The sequence below is a fragment of the Oryctolagus cuniculus genome, chromosome 9 (assembly GCF_051225735.1).
Source record: "Oryctolagus cuniculus isolate XC-2025 breed Fujian yellow rabbit chromosome 9, ASM5122573v1, whole genome shotgun sequence".
Classification (NCBI taxonomy): domain Eukaryota; kingdom Metazoa; phylum Chordata; class Mammalia; order Lagomorpha; family Leporidae; genus Oryctolagus; species Oryctolagus cuniculus.
This window is the reverse complement of record NC_142875.1, coordinates 68,484,263-68,504,007: the sequence shown is the minus strand read 5'-3', so window position 1 is coordinate 68,504,007 and position 19,745 is coordinate 68,484,263. Positions and strand designations below refer to the sequence as shown.

Genomic DNA, 19,745 nt, shown 5'->3' with positions numbered 1-19,745 from the left:
ATATCTCTACACCACTACTCAAGGTATCAAGAAAATCCTGCCAACACAATCTTTTTGCAAAGAAAAGACAAATAAGATTTGAAAGGGCTTTGTGATGTCCTTTCAACATGTTGTCTTTCCATTAACACAATATACAAGTATAGCAACTACATCAATTTACTGTAATTAACTGAATAGATTCTTTAATATACTAGACTACCAACAACTTGAGACCAGTGACCTGAAACAAATGATAACTGAAGATACTCCCAAGCATCTCATACAATAATTGCCATATTTATTATTTTTGTGAGGAAAAAAATCTTAACAGACTTAGATTTGAGCATGAAATGCAAGTTAGTGAAACAAAGTTGCTGCTATAAGCTATCTGAGCACATGTGAAAATTAAAACCAGGAAATATTTTTTATGCCATGTTTACACAAAACAGAAAACTCTTGAATCCAAGCCAACTGCCTTTGGATTTTCAATAGCAAAGTTAAAAAAAAGTAGCCCCTTATATTGTAGACAAACCATAATTGCTATTGATATTAAATTTGTAAAGTAATAAAATATGGCCCTTTTTCAAAGTTTCTTAAGAAGAATGAGTAAGAGTTAAGGAGTACAAACTTTCTGTGAGTTTGACCAAGTTACTTAGTTGTTTTGAAACTCATTTTATCTGCAAAATAAGGACAAGTGTATCAACTTCATAGGCTTGTTTAAAGAATTAAATAAGATCTTAGCACAATGTTTGCAACATAATGGGCACCCAAACTGTTCCCTCTACTCTTTAGTATCATTTATTATGTCCTTAAGTCTTTGTTTCCTCGCTACTTTAAAACCTACCACATAGGGTAGCTGTGGAATTAAGCACACAGCCTGGAGTATAACAGGTTTGTATGGAAGGTAATTATTCCCATCCACTTAGAATTACTAGGGGAGGATGAATCAGTGCAACCACAGATCTGCATTTTTTAAAGCACTGGGTTGGCAGTAAAAAACATTATCAGCTTTCCAGGAATTGTGTATTTGCTTTTGGATGGGGGAGAGGCAGTATTTTCTGGTGAGAAGAGATGGGAAGTGAAAGATGATAAGGTTTTATTATTTTATAATGTAGGTGGCCATTTAATCACATAATGAAGTCATAATTTCATTGTGACATAAAGTAATGATTTATAACAATCATTAAGGTACAAAGTTCAACTTGGTTTAAAAAAAGTCAGGGACCAGAAACTTGAAAGTAAACAAAAACAAAAAAACTTCAGTGGCAACTAAATACACACGCAAGAAATTTGATCAATAACTAGTGAGGCATTTTAGAAGTGATTTCAAGAAGAATTCAATTATCTGATCATCTTATAAAACTCAATTAACATTTTGAGCTGGAGTTTAAAACATGAATAGGAACCCACTATTGTTAAGTCCAAATCTGTTTTAAAGTTTGCATTCTTATGAAACAAACATATGTGTACCAGATATAAGAAATAAACATTAGTTTCCTTACCTGCTGTGTTCCATCTGCACTTACAATAGGAGCAGACAGAAGAGAGATATCACTACTTAAAATCTGAGTTGTATCCAGAAGTGGCGGATGTTCTGCCATTATCAATAAGACATTAATATACTGGATAACTCTCCAACTCTGAAAAAGAAAAATATACAGCCATTTGTGTGTATATACTTAAAATATATTAAAATACAACATATCCAAGATCTGCCTCATTTTTTAACCTAAAAAGGTATTTTTGCCAAAGGAAATTCTACAACATTCAGTACTACCCTTTTTTCTTACAACCACTCAATTGACTGTCAAAGTCAACAATAAACTAAGATACACTAAAGCTAATACTCATATATCAGAAACTTTTATTTAAATTCTAAGTATGCTATCACTTCCAACTTTACATGAGTTAATTAATTCAAGCACCGTTACTTAAATACTGGGATAGACATTAAATACAATGACTTCGGTAACTTTAAAATTGCTTTTTGCTATGAGCAGACCAAGGTGATTATGGAAGACCCAACCCCTCCCGCTCTTGGCATCAAATCTGCCTGTAGGAACAACACCAGAGGAATTATGGTTTCTCATTGAATCCTACACAAAGCAAAATAGCAGAAAATTTTGCTAAGAGAACAAGAACTTTCAAGTTTTAAGCTTTCACATTACTTGTTCATTGTGGATTCATTACTTTTTCTAAGTGACATTTATATTACAAAAAAACAAATCATTTAATAGATAAATCATGTATCTAAAAATAGACTCAATGTAAACATATTAGTTTACCATATACAATATGGGTAGGACAACATGGGTAAATTACATTTCAAGATGCACAAACTGAGCACAATCATACACTGTATTGAATCTATACTGAAGGGTAAAATAAACAGTTTTGGATACTTGCAGCATTCTACAATTCAGTGGTACAGGTTAAGATATTTTTAAGAGGTTAAATTCATGGTATTTAATTAAAAATCTTAAATCTTTGCAGAAACTCTTGCACAGATTGATTTACCCTGAAAACAATTTTTCCATTTAGATATATAAAAACCACTATGAGGCTTTCAAAAATATTTAATACAGGCATCTAGATTATCTTACTTAAAATCATGGTGTGTGGGGTCAGCACTGTGGCATGGCAGGTAAAGCTGCTGCCTGCAGTGCTGGCATCCCATACATATGGGTGCTGGTTTAAGTCCTAGCTGCTCTACTGCTGATCCAGCTCTCTGTCACGGGCTGGGAAAGCAGTAGAAGATGGCCCAAGTCCTTGGGCCCCTTCACCCACATAGGAGACCCGGAAGAAGCTCCTGGCTCCTGGCTTTGGATCACCCCAGCTCCAGTCGTTGTGGCCATTTGAGGAGTGAACCAGTGGATGGAAGACTCTCACTCACACTCTCTCTCTCTCTCCTCATAACTCCGCCTTTCCAATCAATAAACAATCTTTTTTTTTTAAAAAAATCATGGTATGGAACATTTTACATTATTTAACTGTCTCATGAAAACTCATGTCATTTAAACAAAGTTTAAATAAATATGGGAAACTCTAACCTCTGGAAATAATCTGAATTGCTAAACTATTTAAACTTCAAAAGTATCACTGAGTCAATTGTGTGAAATAAATGCTCTGTAAAATGTACACAGATTTAGAAGACAAGAAAGAAAGAATGTATTATTTTCCTCTTGCACATGACATAATTCTGGGTAAACAGCAGTATTTCTAGGAAGCTAATTTGAGATTAACAAGAGAGACTTTGTAATTATTTTCTTCTAATTATTAAAAATAAAAAATTGAGCTATTCATTATTTTGCTGTAATACTCTATCTGTAATATTTCTACATGCTTAGCTAAAACTCCAGCCCACCATTATTACTTAAACACAGGGAGACAGGCATTGTGGCAAGGCAGGTTAAGTCACCCACATCCCATATCTGAGTGCCAGTTTGAGTCCTGGCTGGTTTATGCCCCAGTTGCTCTGCTGCTGATCCAGGTTCCTGCTATATGCGTCCTGGAAGGTATCAGATGATGGCCGAAGAGTGCCTGGGCCCTTGCCACCCATGAACAAGACCTGGATGGAGTTCTGAACTCCTGGTTTTGGCTTCATCCAGCTCAAGCTGTTTTGGGCATTTGAGAAGTGAAACAGTGGATGGAAGATATTTCTCTCTTGCTCTGCCTTTTGAGCAAATGAAAATAAAAATGCATAAACATTAAAAAAAAGTACAAATTTCTTCTGAACCTTCAGGTTGACACTAAAAACAGTGAGTGCCATTAGAGGTTGGGTGTGGAATTACACACTATTTTAATACTGCATTTCACTTAAGGTATTATCTTTATTTTTATTCCCTTTGAAACTACAAAACACCAATTTTTGTGCATAAACTGGTTTCTCATATGGTCACATCCATCATACTATGTGCAAACTAGTTAGTTTATTTAAGCTTGCATATTGGAAACTTCAGTCTTGCAATTCAAATGTTTCATTTAATAAAATCCCTATTTCATTGCTTGCATAGAAAATGCTGCCAGGTTCTTTCAATCAATTTCTTCTAATTTTGTTATATTAATTTTCTACATTCTGGTCTTGTAACCACACCAGCCTCCTGAGTTTATTATTTTTTAGAATGTAATATTTGATACAAAAAAAGGTACAAAAAATATTTGATACAAAAAAAAAAAAAGAGTAGGAATGATCTGTAGTGTTTCCTGAAGTCCAGGTAATTAACCCCTCTCCTGGTCCATTTCGAGCTACCAATACTTTAAAAATTGGCATGCAAATCCCTGATTTTTTTTTTTTTTTAAATATGCTTGAAGGAGAGAGAGCTCCCATCTGCTGATTCATTCCCCAAATGCCATTTGGTAAAGCCAGGAGGGGCCACTTCTCCCATGTGGGTGACAGGGACACAACTACTTGAGCTTTCACTTCTACTTCTCAGAATGTGCATTAGCAGGACTGGAATCATAAGTGGAGTCAGGATTCAAAAAACTCAGGCCTCAATATGGGTAGAGCATCCCAAGCAACATCTTAACTGTTGCATCAAACACTTGTTCCAAGTTCCCAAATTTTTAACCTAACTTTGGATAAGATGATTCTAACATATCACATAGATCAATAATTAACTAGGCAGTAATAATGTAATAAATATTAAGATTTGGGAAATATGGGTGAAGCAAACCTAGATATCTGTATTATTTTTGCAAGTTTTGTAAGTCTAAAATTTTAATGAATGTCAAACAAAAAAATTTAAATGGCAAATATATTAAAGATTTGACTAAAAATGGTAAAAAAAACATCTAAAAGACACATAATATTTGAACTGTGGAACTTAAAAAAAATGATACACTGGACAATTATATTTTTAAATTTTAATAAATGGGTTAAGATAAGGAAAAGTTAGCCATAAACTAGAAAATACATGCCATATACATATATATAAAACAAAGAGCAAATATTTAGAATATATGCAAATCTTTTTTTTTTTTTTTTTGGACAGAGTTAGACAGTGAGAGAGAGAGAGAAAGAGAGAAAGGTCTTCCTTCTGTTGGTTCACTCTCCAAATGGCTGCTATGGCCAGCGCGCTGCACTGATCCGAAGCCAGGAGCCAGGTGCTTCCTGCTGGTCTCCCATGCAGTTGCAGGACCTAAGCACTTGGGCCATCCTCCACTGCCTTCCCGGGCCACAGCAGAGAGCTGGACTGGAAGAGGTGCAACCGTGACAGAATCTGGTACCCCAACCGGGACTAGAACCCTGGGTGCCGGTGCCGCAGGCGGAGGATTTGCCTAGTGAGCCGCGGCGCCAGCCACATATGCAAGTCTTATACAAGAATTGCTTATATTGAATATGCTTCCACAGAAGTTCAAAAGTTCAACAGCTATATGAAAAAACTCTCGAATATTAATTATAAGGAAAAACCTAATTAAAAATCATGCCATTTTGGTGGGCTGGCATTGTGGCATGGCAGGTAAAGCCACAGTCTGAGATGCTGGCACCCCATATGGGCACTGGTTTGTGTCCAAGCTGATCCACTTCCCATCCAGCTCCTTGCTAATGGCCTGGGAAAAACAGCAGAAGAGGCCCAAGAGTTTGGGCCCCTGCTACCCATGAAGGAAACTGAATGAAGCTCCTGGCTTTGGGTTAGCCCAGGCCTGGCTGTTGCAACCATCTGGGGAGTGACCCAGCAGATGGAAATCTCTCCCTCTAACTCTTTCAAATAAATAAGTCTTTTAAAAAAAATCATGACATATCAACAGACACTAAGATACTAAAAATGAAAAAGACTGGCAATATTATGTGCTAGTGGCAGACTCATAAGGAGTAGGAATGAAATCCCTTTGGAAAAGTTTGATATAGTCTACCAAAGTCTACAGACACATACTCTATGACTAAGCTACAATCCAGCTATTATATTCCTAGTATACAGCAAAAAGAAATGCAGGCACACATGAACCCAAAGATAGGTACAAGAAGGTTTGCAGCAGCATTATTATTATCCCAAAACTGTAAACAACTTAAATGATCCTTTGTCAATAAAGTGTGGCTGATTAATAGACTAGATATGGCAGTGAAAATTAATGAACTGGTAATATAGGGAAAACATAAATTTCACAAATAGAATGCAAGTGGAAAAAAAACAGAATACTGCACAATTTTAGCTTGAAAAACAGATTAAAACCAATTTATAATGTTAAAGGGCAACAGTGGTTACCCTTGGAAAGGATGAAAGGATGGGGACAGTATAGAGGCATGAAGGCAGTTTTGTAGAGTGCTCATACTATTCTATGTCTTGATCTGGAAGGCTCACTTTCACACAATAAGCACCACTGAATAATTCATTGAGATGTATACTGATTATATATATACTTCTTTGTGTACATTATATTTAAATAATGTTTAAAAGTTAAAATAACCACATGATATTGCAAGTGACTCAGAAAAAGCTTTTCATAAATTCAATATCCTTTTGTAATAAAAACATTCAACAAATTAGGAATAGAAAGAAGCTACTTCAGGGCAGGCATTTAGCCTACTGGTTAAGATGCCAGTTAAGATGCCCACATCCCACACTGAAGTCCCAAGCTGATTCCAGGTTTTAACTCTCCAATTACAGCTTCCTGCCAGTGTAGAACCTTGGAGGCAGTAGGTCATAGCTCAAGGAGCTGGGTTCCTGCCAGCCACGTGGGAGACCTAAACTGAGTTCCCAGCTCCCGGCTTTGGCCTAGCCCAGTCCTGGCCATTGAGGGGTAGGAAACTTGAGGGCTTGAGGGAGTGAACCACTGGACAGGACCTCTGCCTGTCTGCCTCAGTCTCTATGCTTCTTGAATAAATAATTTAAAAAAAAGAATATTTCAACATAATAAAGTCCATTTATGAAAAAAATCACACTGAAGATCATACTCAATGGTGAAAGATCAAAAAACTTTCTTCTGAGATCAGGAACAAGGCAAGGAGCTCTCTGCTGTGGCCCAGGAAGGCAGTGGAGGATGGCCCAAGTACTTGGGCCCTGCACCCCATGGGAGACCAGGAGAAGCACCTGGCTCCTGCCATCGGATCAGCACGGTGCGCCAGCCGTGGCAGCCATTTGGGGGGTGAACCAACGGAAGGAAGACCTTTCTCTCTGTCTCTCTCTCTATCCACTCTGCCTGTCAAAAAAAAAAAAAAAAAAAAAAAAAGGAACAAGGCAAGGATGCTGATTTGCATCAATTCTATGCAATACAGTAATAGAAGTTCTAGCCAAAGATTTGGGCAAAAAATCAAATAAAGGGGATTTTATATTTTCAAACATACAGGAAAGCTGACATTGAACAGTAAATACCTACATACTTGCCATTGGGCTCTAAAGCTGACATTTTTCTTTATCATATGTATTCCTCTATCCATCCTTTTTAGGGATGCTTTTTTTTTTTTTTTTTTTTAAGATTTACTTACTTATTTGAAAGTCAGAGTTACACAGAGAGAGGAGAGGGCGAGAGGGCGAGAGGGCGAGAGGGCGAGAGATCTTCCATCCGGTGATTCATTCCCCAATTGGCTGCAACGGCCGGAGCTGCGCCCATCCAAAGCCAGGAGCCAGGAGCTTCCTCTGGGTCTCTCACACAGGTGCAGGAGCCCAAGGACTTGGGCCATCTTCAACTGCTTTCTCTGCCCATACAGAGAGCTGGATCAGAAGTGGAGCAGCTGGGTCTTGAACCGGCGCTCATATGGGATGCCGGTGCTTCAGGCCAGGGCGTTAACCTGCTGCGCCATAGCGCTGGCCTCTAGGGATGCATTTCAAAGTTGCAAACATCTGCAACTTTCACCCCCTAAACCTGTGCATATTTTAATAACTAGTATTCAATATATGTTTAGTTCTTTTTTAAAGGTAAAACTTACATATAATGAAATGCAAGAATTTTAAGTGTGTATTTAACTGAAATTTTATTGAGAAATATGCTTGAAGGGCTGGTGCTGGGCACAACAGGTTAAAGCCCTGGCCTGCAGTGCCTGCACCCCATGGGGCATCAGTTCGAGTCCCAGCTGTTCCCACTTCCAATCCAGCTCCCTGTGAATGCACCTGGGAAAGCAGTACAAGATGGCCGAAGTCCTCGGGCCCCTGCACCCACGTGGACCATTTAGGAAGTGAACCAGAGGGTGGAAGACCTCTCTCTCTGCTTTCCTGCCTCTCTGTAACTCTGCCTTTCAAATAAATAATAATTTTTTAAAAGAAATTACCTTTGGTTATTTCAGCGAATCAGGATAGTTAGGAGAGTGAGCTATACTATGTTCTCAGACTTAAGGTGCTATTTCCTATGTGTTAAAAAGAATAGAAACTTTCAATGTCTGGACAAGTGGTAGAGGAATAGGTTACATGTATTACACACTCATCAAGGGGCCAGCATTGTGGTGCAGCAGGTAAAGCCACAGCCTACAATGCTGGCTTCTCATATGGGCACTGGTTCGTGTACCGACTATTCTAGTTCGCATCCAACTCTCAGCTAATAGCCTGGGATAGCAGTAGAAGATGGCCCAAGCATTTAGAACCCTGCAACCTGTGTGCAAGACCTAGATGAAGCTCCTGGCTCCTAGCTTAGGCCTGGACCAGCACTGGCTTTTGTGGCCATCTGGTGAGTGAACCAGCAGATGGAAGATATTACTCTCTAACCACATATCAAGTACTCACAATGTGAGAATTACTCCTGACTTTTAAAATACCTTTACTGAGGTATAATTGACATAGGTCATACTAGATGTTTAAAGCATAAAATCTGACAAAATTTGACACAAGAACATAACTGAGAAACCATTAACACAATTATCAGTATAATTAACCTACTCATTACCACCCAAAATCTACTGTCCAACTATAATCCCAGCCTTTATATTTCCATAATGACTAATGATGCTAAGCATGTTTTTGTGTACTTATCTGCTATCCATACAGTATTTTTTTGGGCCGGTGCCGCAGCTCACTAGGCTAATCCTCCGCCTAGCGGCGCCGGCACACCGGGTTCTAGTCCCGGTTGGGGCGCCGGATTCTGTCCCGGTTGCCCCTCTTCCAGGCCAGCTCTCTGCTGTGGCCAGGGAGTGCAGTGGAGGATGGCCCAGGTGCTTGGGCCCTGCACCCCATGGGAGACCAGGAAAAGCACCTGGCTTCTGGCTCCTGCCATCGGATCAGCGCGGTGCACTGGCCGCAGCGCGCCGGCCGCGGCGGCCATTGGGGGGTGAACCAACGGCAAAGGAAGACCTTTCTCTCTGTCTGTCTCTCTCACTGTCCACTCTGCCTGTCAAAAACAAACAAACAAACAAACAAAACAAAACAAAAAAAACAAAACAAAACAAAACAAAGTATGTTTTTGGCCAAATATCTGTTCAATTCTTTTGCGCATTTTGTGACTAGATTGTTATTTACTGAGTTTTTTTAAAAAAGAGAGACACAGAGAAGAGTGCGAGTTTCCACCAGCTAGTTTACTCCCCACATGCCCACAATGGTGAGGGGCCAAAGAAGGAAGCCTGGAACTCCATCCATGTCTGCCAGGTGAGTGACAAGAGATCCAACTACTTGAGCTACCAACTGCTGCCTCCCAGAGTCTGCATTAGTGGAAAGCTGGAATCAGGAGCAAAGGATAGGACTTAAACACAGGTAAACTGATATGGGCTACCAGGATCACAATCAGTATTATAACCATTAGGCCCCTCTACTGAGTTTTGATAGGTGCTTAAATAGTCTGGATAACAATCCTTTTTGGGCAATAGATTTGGCAAAGAATTTTCTCCCAGTCTGTAGCATGTTTTGCAATCTCTTTCTCATGTCTTTTTAAATTACAATAAATTTCAATTATCAATTTATTTTATGGATGGTGCTTTTGCTGCTGTATCTTAAGAAATTTTGGGGGGGTGAGCACCATAATGTAGTATGCTAAGCCTCTGCCTGAGGTGCCAGCATCCTAAATGGACACTGGTTCATGTCATGGCTGTTCCTCTTCTGAGTCAGCTCTCTCTCTGCTATTGCCTGGGAAAGCAGTAGAAAAAGGCCCAAGTGCTTGGGCCCCTGAACCCGTGTGGGAGACCCAGAGGAAGCTCCCCAAATGGCTGCAACGGCCGGAGCTACACGGATCCAAAGCCAGGAGCCAGTGCTTCTTCCTGGTCTCCCATGTAGGTGCAGGTGCAGATGCCGTCTTGGGCCATCTTCTACTGCTTTCCCAGGTCACAGCAGAGAGCTGGACTGGAAGAGATGCAACTGGGACTAAAACCGGCGCCCATATGGGATGCCGGCGCCACAGAGGATTAACCTAGTGCACCATGGCGCTGGCCCCTGGTTATGGTTTTCAAGTCTGATAGCTTTCAGTTATAAATCACTACTAGCTTTTATTTATAAACTATTACATTTTAGGGGCCAGTGCTGTGGCGCAGCAGGTTAACACCCTGACCTGAAGTGCCAGCATCCCATATGGGCTCTGGTTCTAGTCCCTGCTGCTCCTCTTCCGATCCAGCTCTCTGCTATGGCCTGGGAAAGCAGTTGAAGATGGCCCAAGTCCTTGGGCCCTTACACCCGCATGGGAGACCTGGAGGAAGCTTCTTGCTCCTGGCTTTGGATTGGCACAGCTCAGGCCATCTGGAGAGTGAACCAGTAGATGGAAGACCTCTCTCTCTCTCTCTCTTTCTCTCTCTCTGTCTTTCCTTCTCTCTTTGTGTAACTCCAACTTTCAAATAAATAAATAAATAAATAAATCTTTAAGAAAAAACTACTACATTTTAGTTTTAGCATTCTTACACTCAATTTAGTTTTTAGCTTTTGAAGATATTTCTTTGAACCTACAGCATACACTGATGCATATCTGCATTAATAGTAATTTTTACTTATTATTTTTACCCATGCCACTAAAGTATATATATATATTCATAAATGTTTGAATTTGGCTTTTTGCTCTTATTACATCAGACATATGCTGTTCACGAATTTATCAATTCATTTATGTGACTTAAATAAATTACAATGTATTTTCATGGTAAGTGCATTAACATTTTTACATATTGCAAAGTTGGCATTATAGAAACATATGGCGGGCCGGCGCCGCGGCTCACTAGGCTAATCCTCCGCCTTGTGGCGCCGGCACACCAGGTTCTAGTCCCAGTCGGGGCACCGGATTCTGTCCCGGTTGCCCCTCTTCCAGGCCAGCTCTCTGCTGTGGCCAGGGAGTGCAGTGGAGGATGGCCCAGGTGCTTGGGCCCTGCACCCCATGGGAGACCAGGAGAAGTACCTGGCTCCTGCCATCGGATCAGCGTGGTGTGCCGGCTGCAGTGCACCGGCCGCGGCGGCCATTGGAGGGTGAACCAATGGCAAAGGAAGACCTTTTTCTCTGTCTCTCTCTCTCACTGTCCACTCTGCCTGTCAAAACAAAACAAAACAAAACAAACAAAAAAACCCATATGGCAAACTGGTACCTAAAGGCAAAGATTCACACAAAGAAGCAAGAAAAGAGGTATTTTATTTATCTATATAGAAATACCTATCTATCTCTCATCCTAGTCTGTGAATTCCTAGAGGGGAGTATGACAACCATTTTTGTAACATGTACTACCAAGAATCTATGACATTTTAATTTTTTTAAAAATACAAGAAAATAAGAATAATCAGATAGATACCTGAGTGACAATGATTAGAAATGTCTCAAAATGCTACATTATAAATATCCTATAACAATTTTTATAGTTCCATAATAAAGGAACTATATATTTAATACTTCTAACAGCTTATTCTAAGGGATAAGTACTATTACTTACTCCATTGCTAAATGACTTAGAAACCAAAGCTCACAGAGGTAAAGTAGCATGCCCATGTTTATATATAGACAGTGAAGGAAGAGGCCAAGAAACAAACCTATGTCTCCTAATGCAAAACACTCTTTGTAATATTCTACAAAGTAGGGAAGTAGTGAGAAATAATGATATAATCATAAAGTATCACAAAGTATGGACTCTCAAAAGAGAGACAGAAAAGATAATTGCTGTGGCAGGAATTGTGATGTGATTTTAATTACTAAAATTGAGAATGATTATAATAAATTCACATTTTTGAAACAGTCTAGAAGCAGCCTAAAACATGAGTGACAGGGATAGTTGCCCTTACATTTTACTCAAAATCTACTCTGTCACAAACACTGGGCTAGTTTCAGTGAGGGTCAACTAATAGATTTTAAATTGTTAGCATTTAAGGAATAATGACCTCAAATATCAGAAATAGCTAAGTCCTAACAGTAACTAAAAAAATAAAAAAGGGGTGGCGGCACTATGGCGTAGCAGGTAAAGCCACTGCTTACATGCCATCATCCCATACAGGCACAGGTTCAGGTCCCAGCTGCTCTACTTCCAATCCAGCTCTCTGCTATGGCCTGGGAAAGCAGTGGAAGATAGCCCAAGTGCTTGGACCCCTTTTCCCCACGTGGAAGACCAGGAAGAAGCTCCTGGCTTCTAGTTGCAGATCAGTCCAGCTCCGGCGGTTGCAGCCATTTGGGGAGTGAACCAGCAGATGGAAGACTCTCTCTGCCTCTGCTTTTTAAATAAATAAATCTTTAAAAAAAATAAAAAGGCACTTCATAAACTCAAACAAAAATCAAAAAAGTAAGTAAATGACATGGCTATTTTTACAAGCTAGATCTCAAAAGTAGTTATTATCATGACATCTATTTCTATAAAAGTATATAATTCTTGTATAATTGCTTAGTAAAGAAAAGTCTTGGGACTGGTGCTGTGGCGTAACAGATAAAGATGCCGCCTTCAAGGTCCGCATCCCATATGGGCACTGGTTTTGTGTCTTGTCTGCTCCACTTTGGATCCAGCTCTCTGCTATTGTGCCTGGGAAAAGCAGCACAAGATGGTCCAAGCAGTTGGGCTCCTGCCACCATGTGAGAGACCTAGCAGCAGCTCCTGGCTCCTGACTTCAGCCTGGCCCAGCCCTGGCAGATGCAGCTATGTGGGGAATAAACCAACAGAAAGATCTCTCTCTGTTAACTCTGACTTTTAAATAAATCTTAAAAAAAAAAAAAAATGAAAGAAGGAAAAGTCTTAACTTAAAATGTACTTAAACATCTGTCTAGAATCCCCTAAGTAGGAGGATTTTCTTTTCCCCACCAAAATTATGTGGCTGTAGGTTACTGAAGGTTACTAATAAAGTAACTATTCACTAGGGAAGGAGGTAATGAAAAAATCATGTAATTTAAAAAATTCTGTTCAAACACATATTAAAATGTGTATTCTGAAGAAGACAAAATGATTCCTTTCAACATTTCTGAGAAATTTGACTAACACAATATCTAATTTATCAGATTTAGGTAACTCTCATATCAATGTTCATTTCAAAAGTATACAGTACTCTGTATTTTTAACAACCAGATACAGGAGATCATAAGTGAGGGAGAGAGATATGGAAGTCAATTACAAGTATAGTTTCCTCTGTAAACGGGAGTAATACCACATATGTGGCAGGCTTATGGAGGATTTTAAAAATAACCAAGTATAGGGCCTAAAATCCAATGAAATTTCAACAAGTGGATTTTTTTTACTTTAGATACAGAAATAGTCTTTACTTGGAAAAAAAATAAAAAAAGAACCATTAGGAATTCAGTTTGCCTATTTTTACCCTGCTTTGGAAACAATAGCTGAAGTTGTCTAGAATATAAGATCAGAATTCTCTTGCAAAAAGGGGCAAGGCATTGGATAAGCATGATGCTGAAAGATCATGGAAAGTGTTTATATACATCCTCTTTGCCAAGAAAGCAGTTAAAACATGAGTAAACTAAACGTTTACAGGAAATATACCATGTTTACAGAACTTTTCCCTTACATATTAGTATTGTCACATGTAAGCACTTAATATGGTACTTTAATTGTCTTCATCATTTTCAACATCTCTTTGGGTCCTTACAGTACATTCTAGGAAAACAGATATTATTCTCTATTTTAACAACTTGAAAACCAAGAATGAAAAAAAATTAACCTGAAATAATCATCAAAAAGTGGCAAAGTTCGAACTAAGATCGAGATTTTGAGTCACTATCCAAGGTACTTTATCTCCTATTTAGGAAATAGAAATAGCTGGAATGGTGAGGATGTTTCAAGCTTGACAAAAGGAGAAGGGGAAGCATGAAGTGTTTATTTCCCCTTAAAGCAAAATTTAAAAAGTCAAATATTTTATTAAGTTTACAGATTGTGACAAATATATACTAATTTAAGACATTAATACTAGGGGAAGCTGTTTTTTGGGGTAAATGGGAACTCTTTGTACTACTTCACAACTTTTGTACATTTAAAACTATTCTAAAGCACAAAGCTTAAAAAATTTTATTAAGTAGCAGTTTATTAAGGCTAAAATTCAGTTTAAAAAGTCTGCATTATCTATACAGTTACAAAACATGGAAAATACTAGTAATAAGTAAAACTACAAAAGTTAACTTAGGTTTTGTGGTTTTGCTTGTTTGGTTGGTTTTAATGTTTTTAAGGGGAGAAAAGAAACACCACTGATTCTATCCAAACAGCTCCCCATCTTATACATCTTTACTTTATCCGGTGCCCAATATTTACCCTGTTATACAGAATGTATTTAGCAATGTCCACTGAATAAAAGAATGCTCTTATGTTGTATTCTTGCTCCCTTGATACCACAAAATATAGTATAACCCTGGCCAACTGATTCATGCAGCCATACCTGAAGCACTGCAATTCACCTGGTAGTGGTACATGAAGCAGTGTATGAAGGAAATAGAACTACCTTAGACTTACACATCTATAAATTTACAAACTTAGAAGTGATATTTCATATAAATGAATTTTCAAAATAACATTTATTCTTTAAATTGCCATATTTTATCTTACACTGATCTTAGTGGAAATGTTTGAAATTTCTAGGTTTTCCTTCCTTGCCTTCATCTATACTTTGATGTACAAATTTGCATTTTGATAATATGACTCTGATGCCTCAAACCCATCAATATAAACATCAATTATCAGGCTGTTCCATTAACATAGTGACTCTTCCCAGAGTTACTGTAGGATGTTATCCAACTGCCCCTTCTCTAAATCATCCTAAACTACTTTCAAAAACAAAGTTCCCTACTTCCTGCTCCTTTGCTCTTATTCACAGACTAACAGCACCCAAAGTCATAGCTTCTGAAATTATAGCTGTCATTCTAAAAAATGTAAAACTAACACAGGCAGTTAATATACTTAATCTTACACAAATTCTGCATCAAACCACTGTGGCTATTTTCACTGCCATAAGGCCTGACTCAAAGGCTTTTCTTCTTTCACTTCCTAGTTCTAAAATCTATTCTAGACTCTTGCTAGAAGTTTGGTCACAAAATAATAAGACTAGTACTTATTTTAGCATATTTTCTTTATATTTAGTATAACATAAGGAAAACACACAGTAATAGCCACCAAACAACCATACAAACCAAATAATAGAGGAAGCTTCAACAATATGTATATAAGGACTATTACCTAGCCAATTATTAGCCAGGAGTCAATAAACTGAGCCCCAGGCCAAATCTAGCCCACAGACAGCTTGTTTCTGTTTGGTCCTTGAGCTAAGAATGGTTTTTATATTTTTAAAAGACAATAAACAAACACAAATATTCAACAGAGACTGTAAATGGCCCACAAGGCCTAAAATATTTATCATCTAATACTCGACAGAAAAAAAATTTGTCAACCCCTAATTTAAGCTACCTAAGCTAGTATGTGTGAGCTATCCAGTATACACAGAACTTAAGCTATTAATATGTCAAAGTAGATGTAGTTTTTTTCAGTGATGAGTTCCTAATGACACAGCCAAGCTGTCTTGTCTAGCCTTGCCTATTCCTCTTCTGATCCAGTCCCACAGCTTACCTAAAACCTCTACCTAACTTAATTTTTTTCTTCCTTGTAATACTTGTCCTTGGATACTCTACTACTTCCAACTCAGCCTGTCAATCTCTTAGGGAACAATTTTCCATTTGCCACATAAATCTTTCCTAAGTTTGAAGTCTGACTTCCTCAAAATGCCTCTTAAGATTCTTCTAGCCCTCTCTGACTGCACTTCCCATTAAAGATGGCAGCACAAACTTTAATAAAACCATCTTATCTTGTTTGCTACTTTGTTAGTCTAGTATCCCCAACTACTTTATAAAGTACTTGGAGGAGAGAACCCATTATACTGCTTTTTTATCTCCACTGTAATGTCTCATCATCCTCTGAGCAGATGCCACCTCCCAAGTGCACTTCTCTATCTTGGAGAAAAAAGTAGCCTCAGGACTGGTAATCTGTGACAAGTGATGGAAAATATATCAAGATGACACCATAAAGGAAACTGATGGAAAACCATCGACTTCACTGTAAACTTAAAAAGGATAGCACAGATTGAAGACAAGAAAAACAAAATAGTGGGAGGATTGAAAGGTAAGAATCAAGAGATTAAAAAGATATCACTGGGCCTGCGCTGCTCCACTTCATATCCAGCTCCTTGCTAATGCACCTGAGAAAGCAGCGGAAGATGACCCAAGTCCTTGGGCCCCTGCACCCACATGGGAGACCTGGATGGAGTTCCAATGTTGCAGCCATTTGGGGAGTGAGCCAGTGGAGAGAAGCTCTCTATCCCTCCCTCTCTCTTTGTAACTCAGCCTTTCAAATATAAATAAATCTTCCAAAGAGAGAGAGAGAGAGAGAGAGACAACCGACTAACACTCTGAAATGAAATTAACAGAAATATTAAGAAAATTATAAAAGCTCACAATATATGTAAAAGAGTAAAATCTGCCTTGCAATACTACTGGCCATTAATTTCCCTTAGACAAGCAGCTCTTGACACTGACACACACAGGGGCCATATTTCTTGTTTTGTAATGTGATAAAGTTCAACGCAGTAGATATGCACAGTATTCTAAATCTCTGCATTTATCATATTGTGAATTTATTTGAAGTCTGCTACAGAGTGCTAAAGAAGGAGGAAAAAAAGAAAGAAAAGACAGAAAGAAAGAAAATAAATAGCAATCCTTATCTTTTGCTTACCTGGCTAATAACACTGGCACTTACATGCACATCTTTACATCACTCTCAAAGGCTCTATCTAGACTGTTTTCTTGGGAAAATGAACCAAGAATTTTTTTAAAAATCATTTGGTTAGTTTATCACACTGTATTTAAAATACAGGTAAAATATAAGGTGCACAAGTTTTGAATTATGAACATAAGCAAACATAAATGTTCTTAAACAAGAATAAATAATACTCATAAGCCTAAATTTAAAATGGATAGATTATAAATTAAATGCTCTTTGCCTAAGGAAAGTCACAAAAGATGGTACGAATATTAATCACACATTCCTTTTTTTCCCTTGGTTTTTAACATAATCTCTCAGCCCTTACCTATGTCTGGTTAGGGATGATGGAAATTTTTTTCTTAATTAGCAAAAAAAAAATAAGTTCAATATCATATCATAGGCATCTGACAAAAAATTATCCTTAAAATGCATGGCAAAATAAAATAGATCTGCTCTTAATTACTCACATGAAGAGAGGAAGTGACAACACAGATGGCACCAAAGAAATCTGTTTGTTCAAATGCATATCATTAATTTGGGAGAAGCAAATTACCCTTATAATTATGCTTGACTGCGGCCAGGGGTAATCAGGAGTTTATTTTTCCTGAGTATTCAATGATTTGCAGGATTTAGACAAAAAGGGAGAAGAGGGAATTCAGAAGCATACAGGTGGCTAAAGGTGGCCAGCCCAGAATAAAACCATTTTCTAGTTAACCTACACATGGAAAACTAAGAGATGATCCATGAAGTGAAACACAGTAAAATTTAATGATAGTATTCAAAATTCTAAATATAAAATCTAATAAAACATTAACAAGATTTTTCCTGTCATGTCACCATCTCTTTTTCCCACTAATCAGTGATATTATTGGTGAAAGCAAGAATCATTAGCAGGTTAAAATGCTAAAAGCAAAATTTGGGGTTGTAATTTATAAAAGACACGTCAGAAATCCTCCTTTTATCACTATTTCTGTTAGGCCCACCATCTGTCTCAGTGACACTCTATCTCAACACTTGAGAAAAAATTAATTCAAAGAAAATATCAAGCAGGCAGAGGACTCAATTCTCTTGAACATTTTTAGGCGATTTAAACAAAACTTACAAGATGGCAAGAATTACAGTTTTAGCCAATACACAAAAACTAAATATTTATCCAAACTCAAGATTACAGCCCCAAAACTCATTTTGTTTCTGCCTAACATATGGCTCAAACTCCTGAGTGGCATATGTTTGGTACTGGTAACAGCACAGTGATAAAATACTATAGAAAGAGTGCAACTGTTATGTTATTTTTATAATACAGAAACACACACACTTTGGTTTCAAGAACTAAAAATACAGACCTCAGTAAGATGCAAAATATTAGGCTGCTGTTTTAAAAGCCATCGGGAACACAGACCGAGGATTATACCTGCTATTCTTAGCTAACAGGTGGTCCCATATCAAGGTTTTCGAAGGAACTTACATAAAATCTCAGCCCCCCCCCAAAAAACGAAAGAAATATCTAATTCACGACCCCTAGCACCCCCAGCAATCATTACACACACCCCCTAAAATAGCCCAAGGCTTTTCAACTCCACAGTTTAGTAAGAGAGACGATCAACGACTACGCTCATTAAAACAGCGACTGTTCTACTCGCAACTGATAAAGAAAATATCTGCCCATTTTCCTTTACCTAACACATGACGTCCTCCCAAAGCCGTGTCAAAAGTTCAAAGATCCAGGTGGTTACACAGGGCGAGGGCTGCAGCTTCGCTTCCACCTCCCGACTGCACAGGTGGTTAACTCACCTGGGGAGAGGAACGGCTGGGTACTGGCAGCAGCCACACAGATCAAACACAGAAGGGCGGGTTTTCGAGGTTTTAACCCCAAGGTGAGCCGGGGGTGGAATGGGGTGGGAGGGGAACTCTCTTCAGAAAAGTCGCCGGCTGCCTGGCGGCCCAAGCCCCGCGGCGCAGCTAGCGCCCGGCGATCCCCTCCAGAGGGCTCCGCACCCGCCCCGCACACCCTCCGGAGCGGCGCTGCCCGCCGTGGGGGAGGCAGGGGCCCCGGGGGAGGGCCGCCCGCGCCCCCGCACCGCCGCGCGCCCCCGCAGGCTCGCCCCGGCGAGGCGCGGCCCCGACAGGTGCCCGACTAGTAGACGGGTCCGGCCCCCGGCTCCGTGCCCCTCAGCCCGCAGGTCGGGGTGGGATGGGCCGGGCCGCCCTAGAAGGGGCCGAGCCCCGCCGGGCGCCCCGGCCCTCAGCCACAGCCTAACGGTTTCCGCGGCGCCAGCTCCGGGGCGGGACGGGGCTGGGACGGCTCAGTGTCGCCCGCCTTTCGCGGAGGGAGTGCCGCCCGCGCTCTCACCTCCGAGTCACGCCGCCGTTCTGAGGCAGAGGAAGGCGGCTCCCCTGGCGCCTCTTCGGGTTCCTGATCGATCGCGATCTACCTCAGCGGCAGAGCCCGCTCTCGGGGCCGCCGGCGCGCCGACTGTTGGGGTTGTTTTCCCGGCAGTGACGGCGCTGCCTCAGCCTCGCTCTTCGCTGCCTCTCCGCGTAGCTCCCGCTTTCTGTTTCACCCGAGGGACCACGAACGCCGCCGCCGCCATGCTTACTACGGAGCCGGGAGGAGGAGCCCAGGGTCGGCGCGCCGAGTGCGGCTGCGCGAGCCCTGCCGACGGCGCCCCGGGCCGGCGGGGACCCCGCGCCCCCGCCCCGCGCCCGCCGCGGGTCTCTCCCCGGG

General features: G+C 40.0%; 1 protein-coding gene across 8 annotated transcripts in view; it reads right to left on the bottom strand.

The window, feature by feature from the left end:
* Positions 1-19,745, bottom strand: part of FNDC3A (fibronectin type III domain containing 3A) — a 176,692-nt gene that overhangs the window by 156,266 nt on the left and 681 nt on the right. For 3 of the 8 annotated variants that reach the window (XM_070048856.2, XM_070048857.2, XM_070048854.2), the window contains exon 2: positions 1,482-1,619. In XM_070048856.2, coding sequence (XP_069904957.1) covers positions 1,482-1,580 — 99 coding nt within the window. In that variant the 5' untranslated portion in view covers positions 1,581-1,619. Of the gene's footprint in view, positions 1-1,481; positions 1,620-18,696; positions 18,976-19,370; positions 19,661-19,745 lie in introns of those variants that run through there. The other 5 variants (XM_070048855.2, XM_089304154.1, XM_089304156.1 and 2 more) reach the window with 5 other exon arrangements.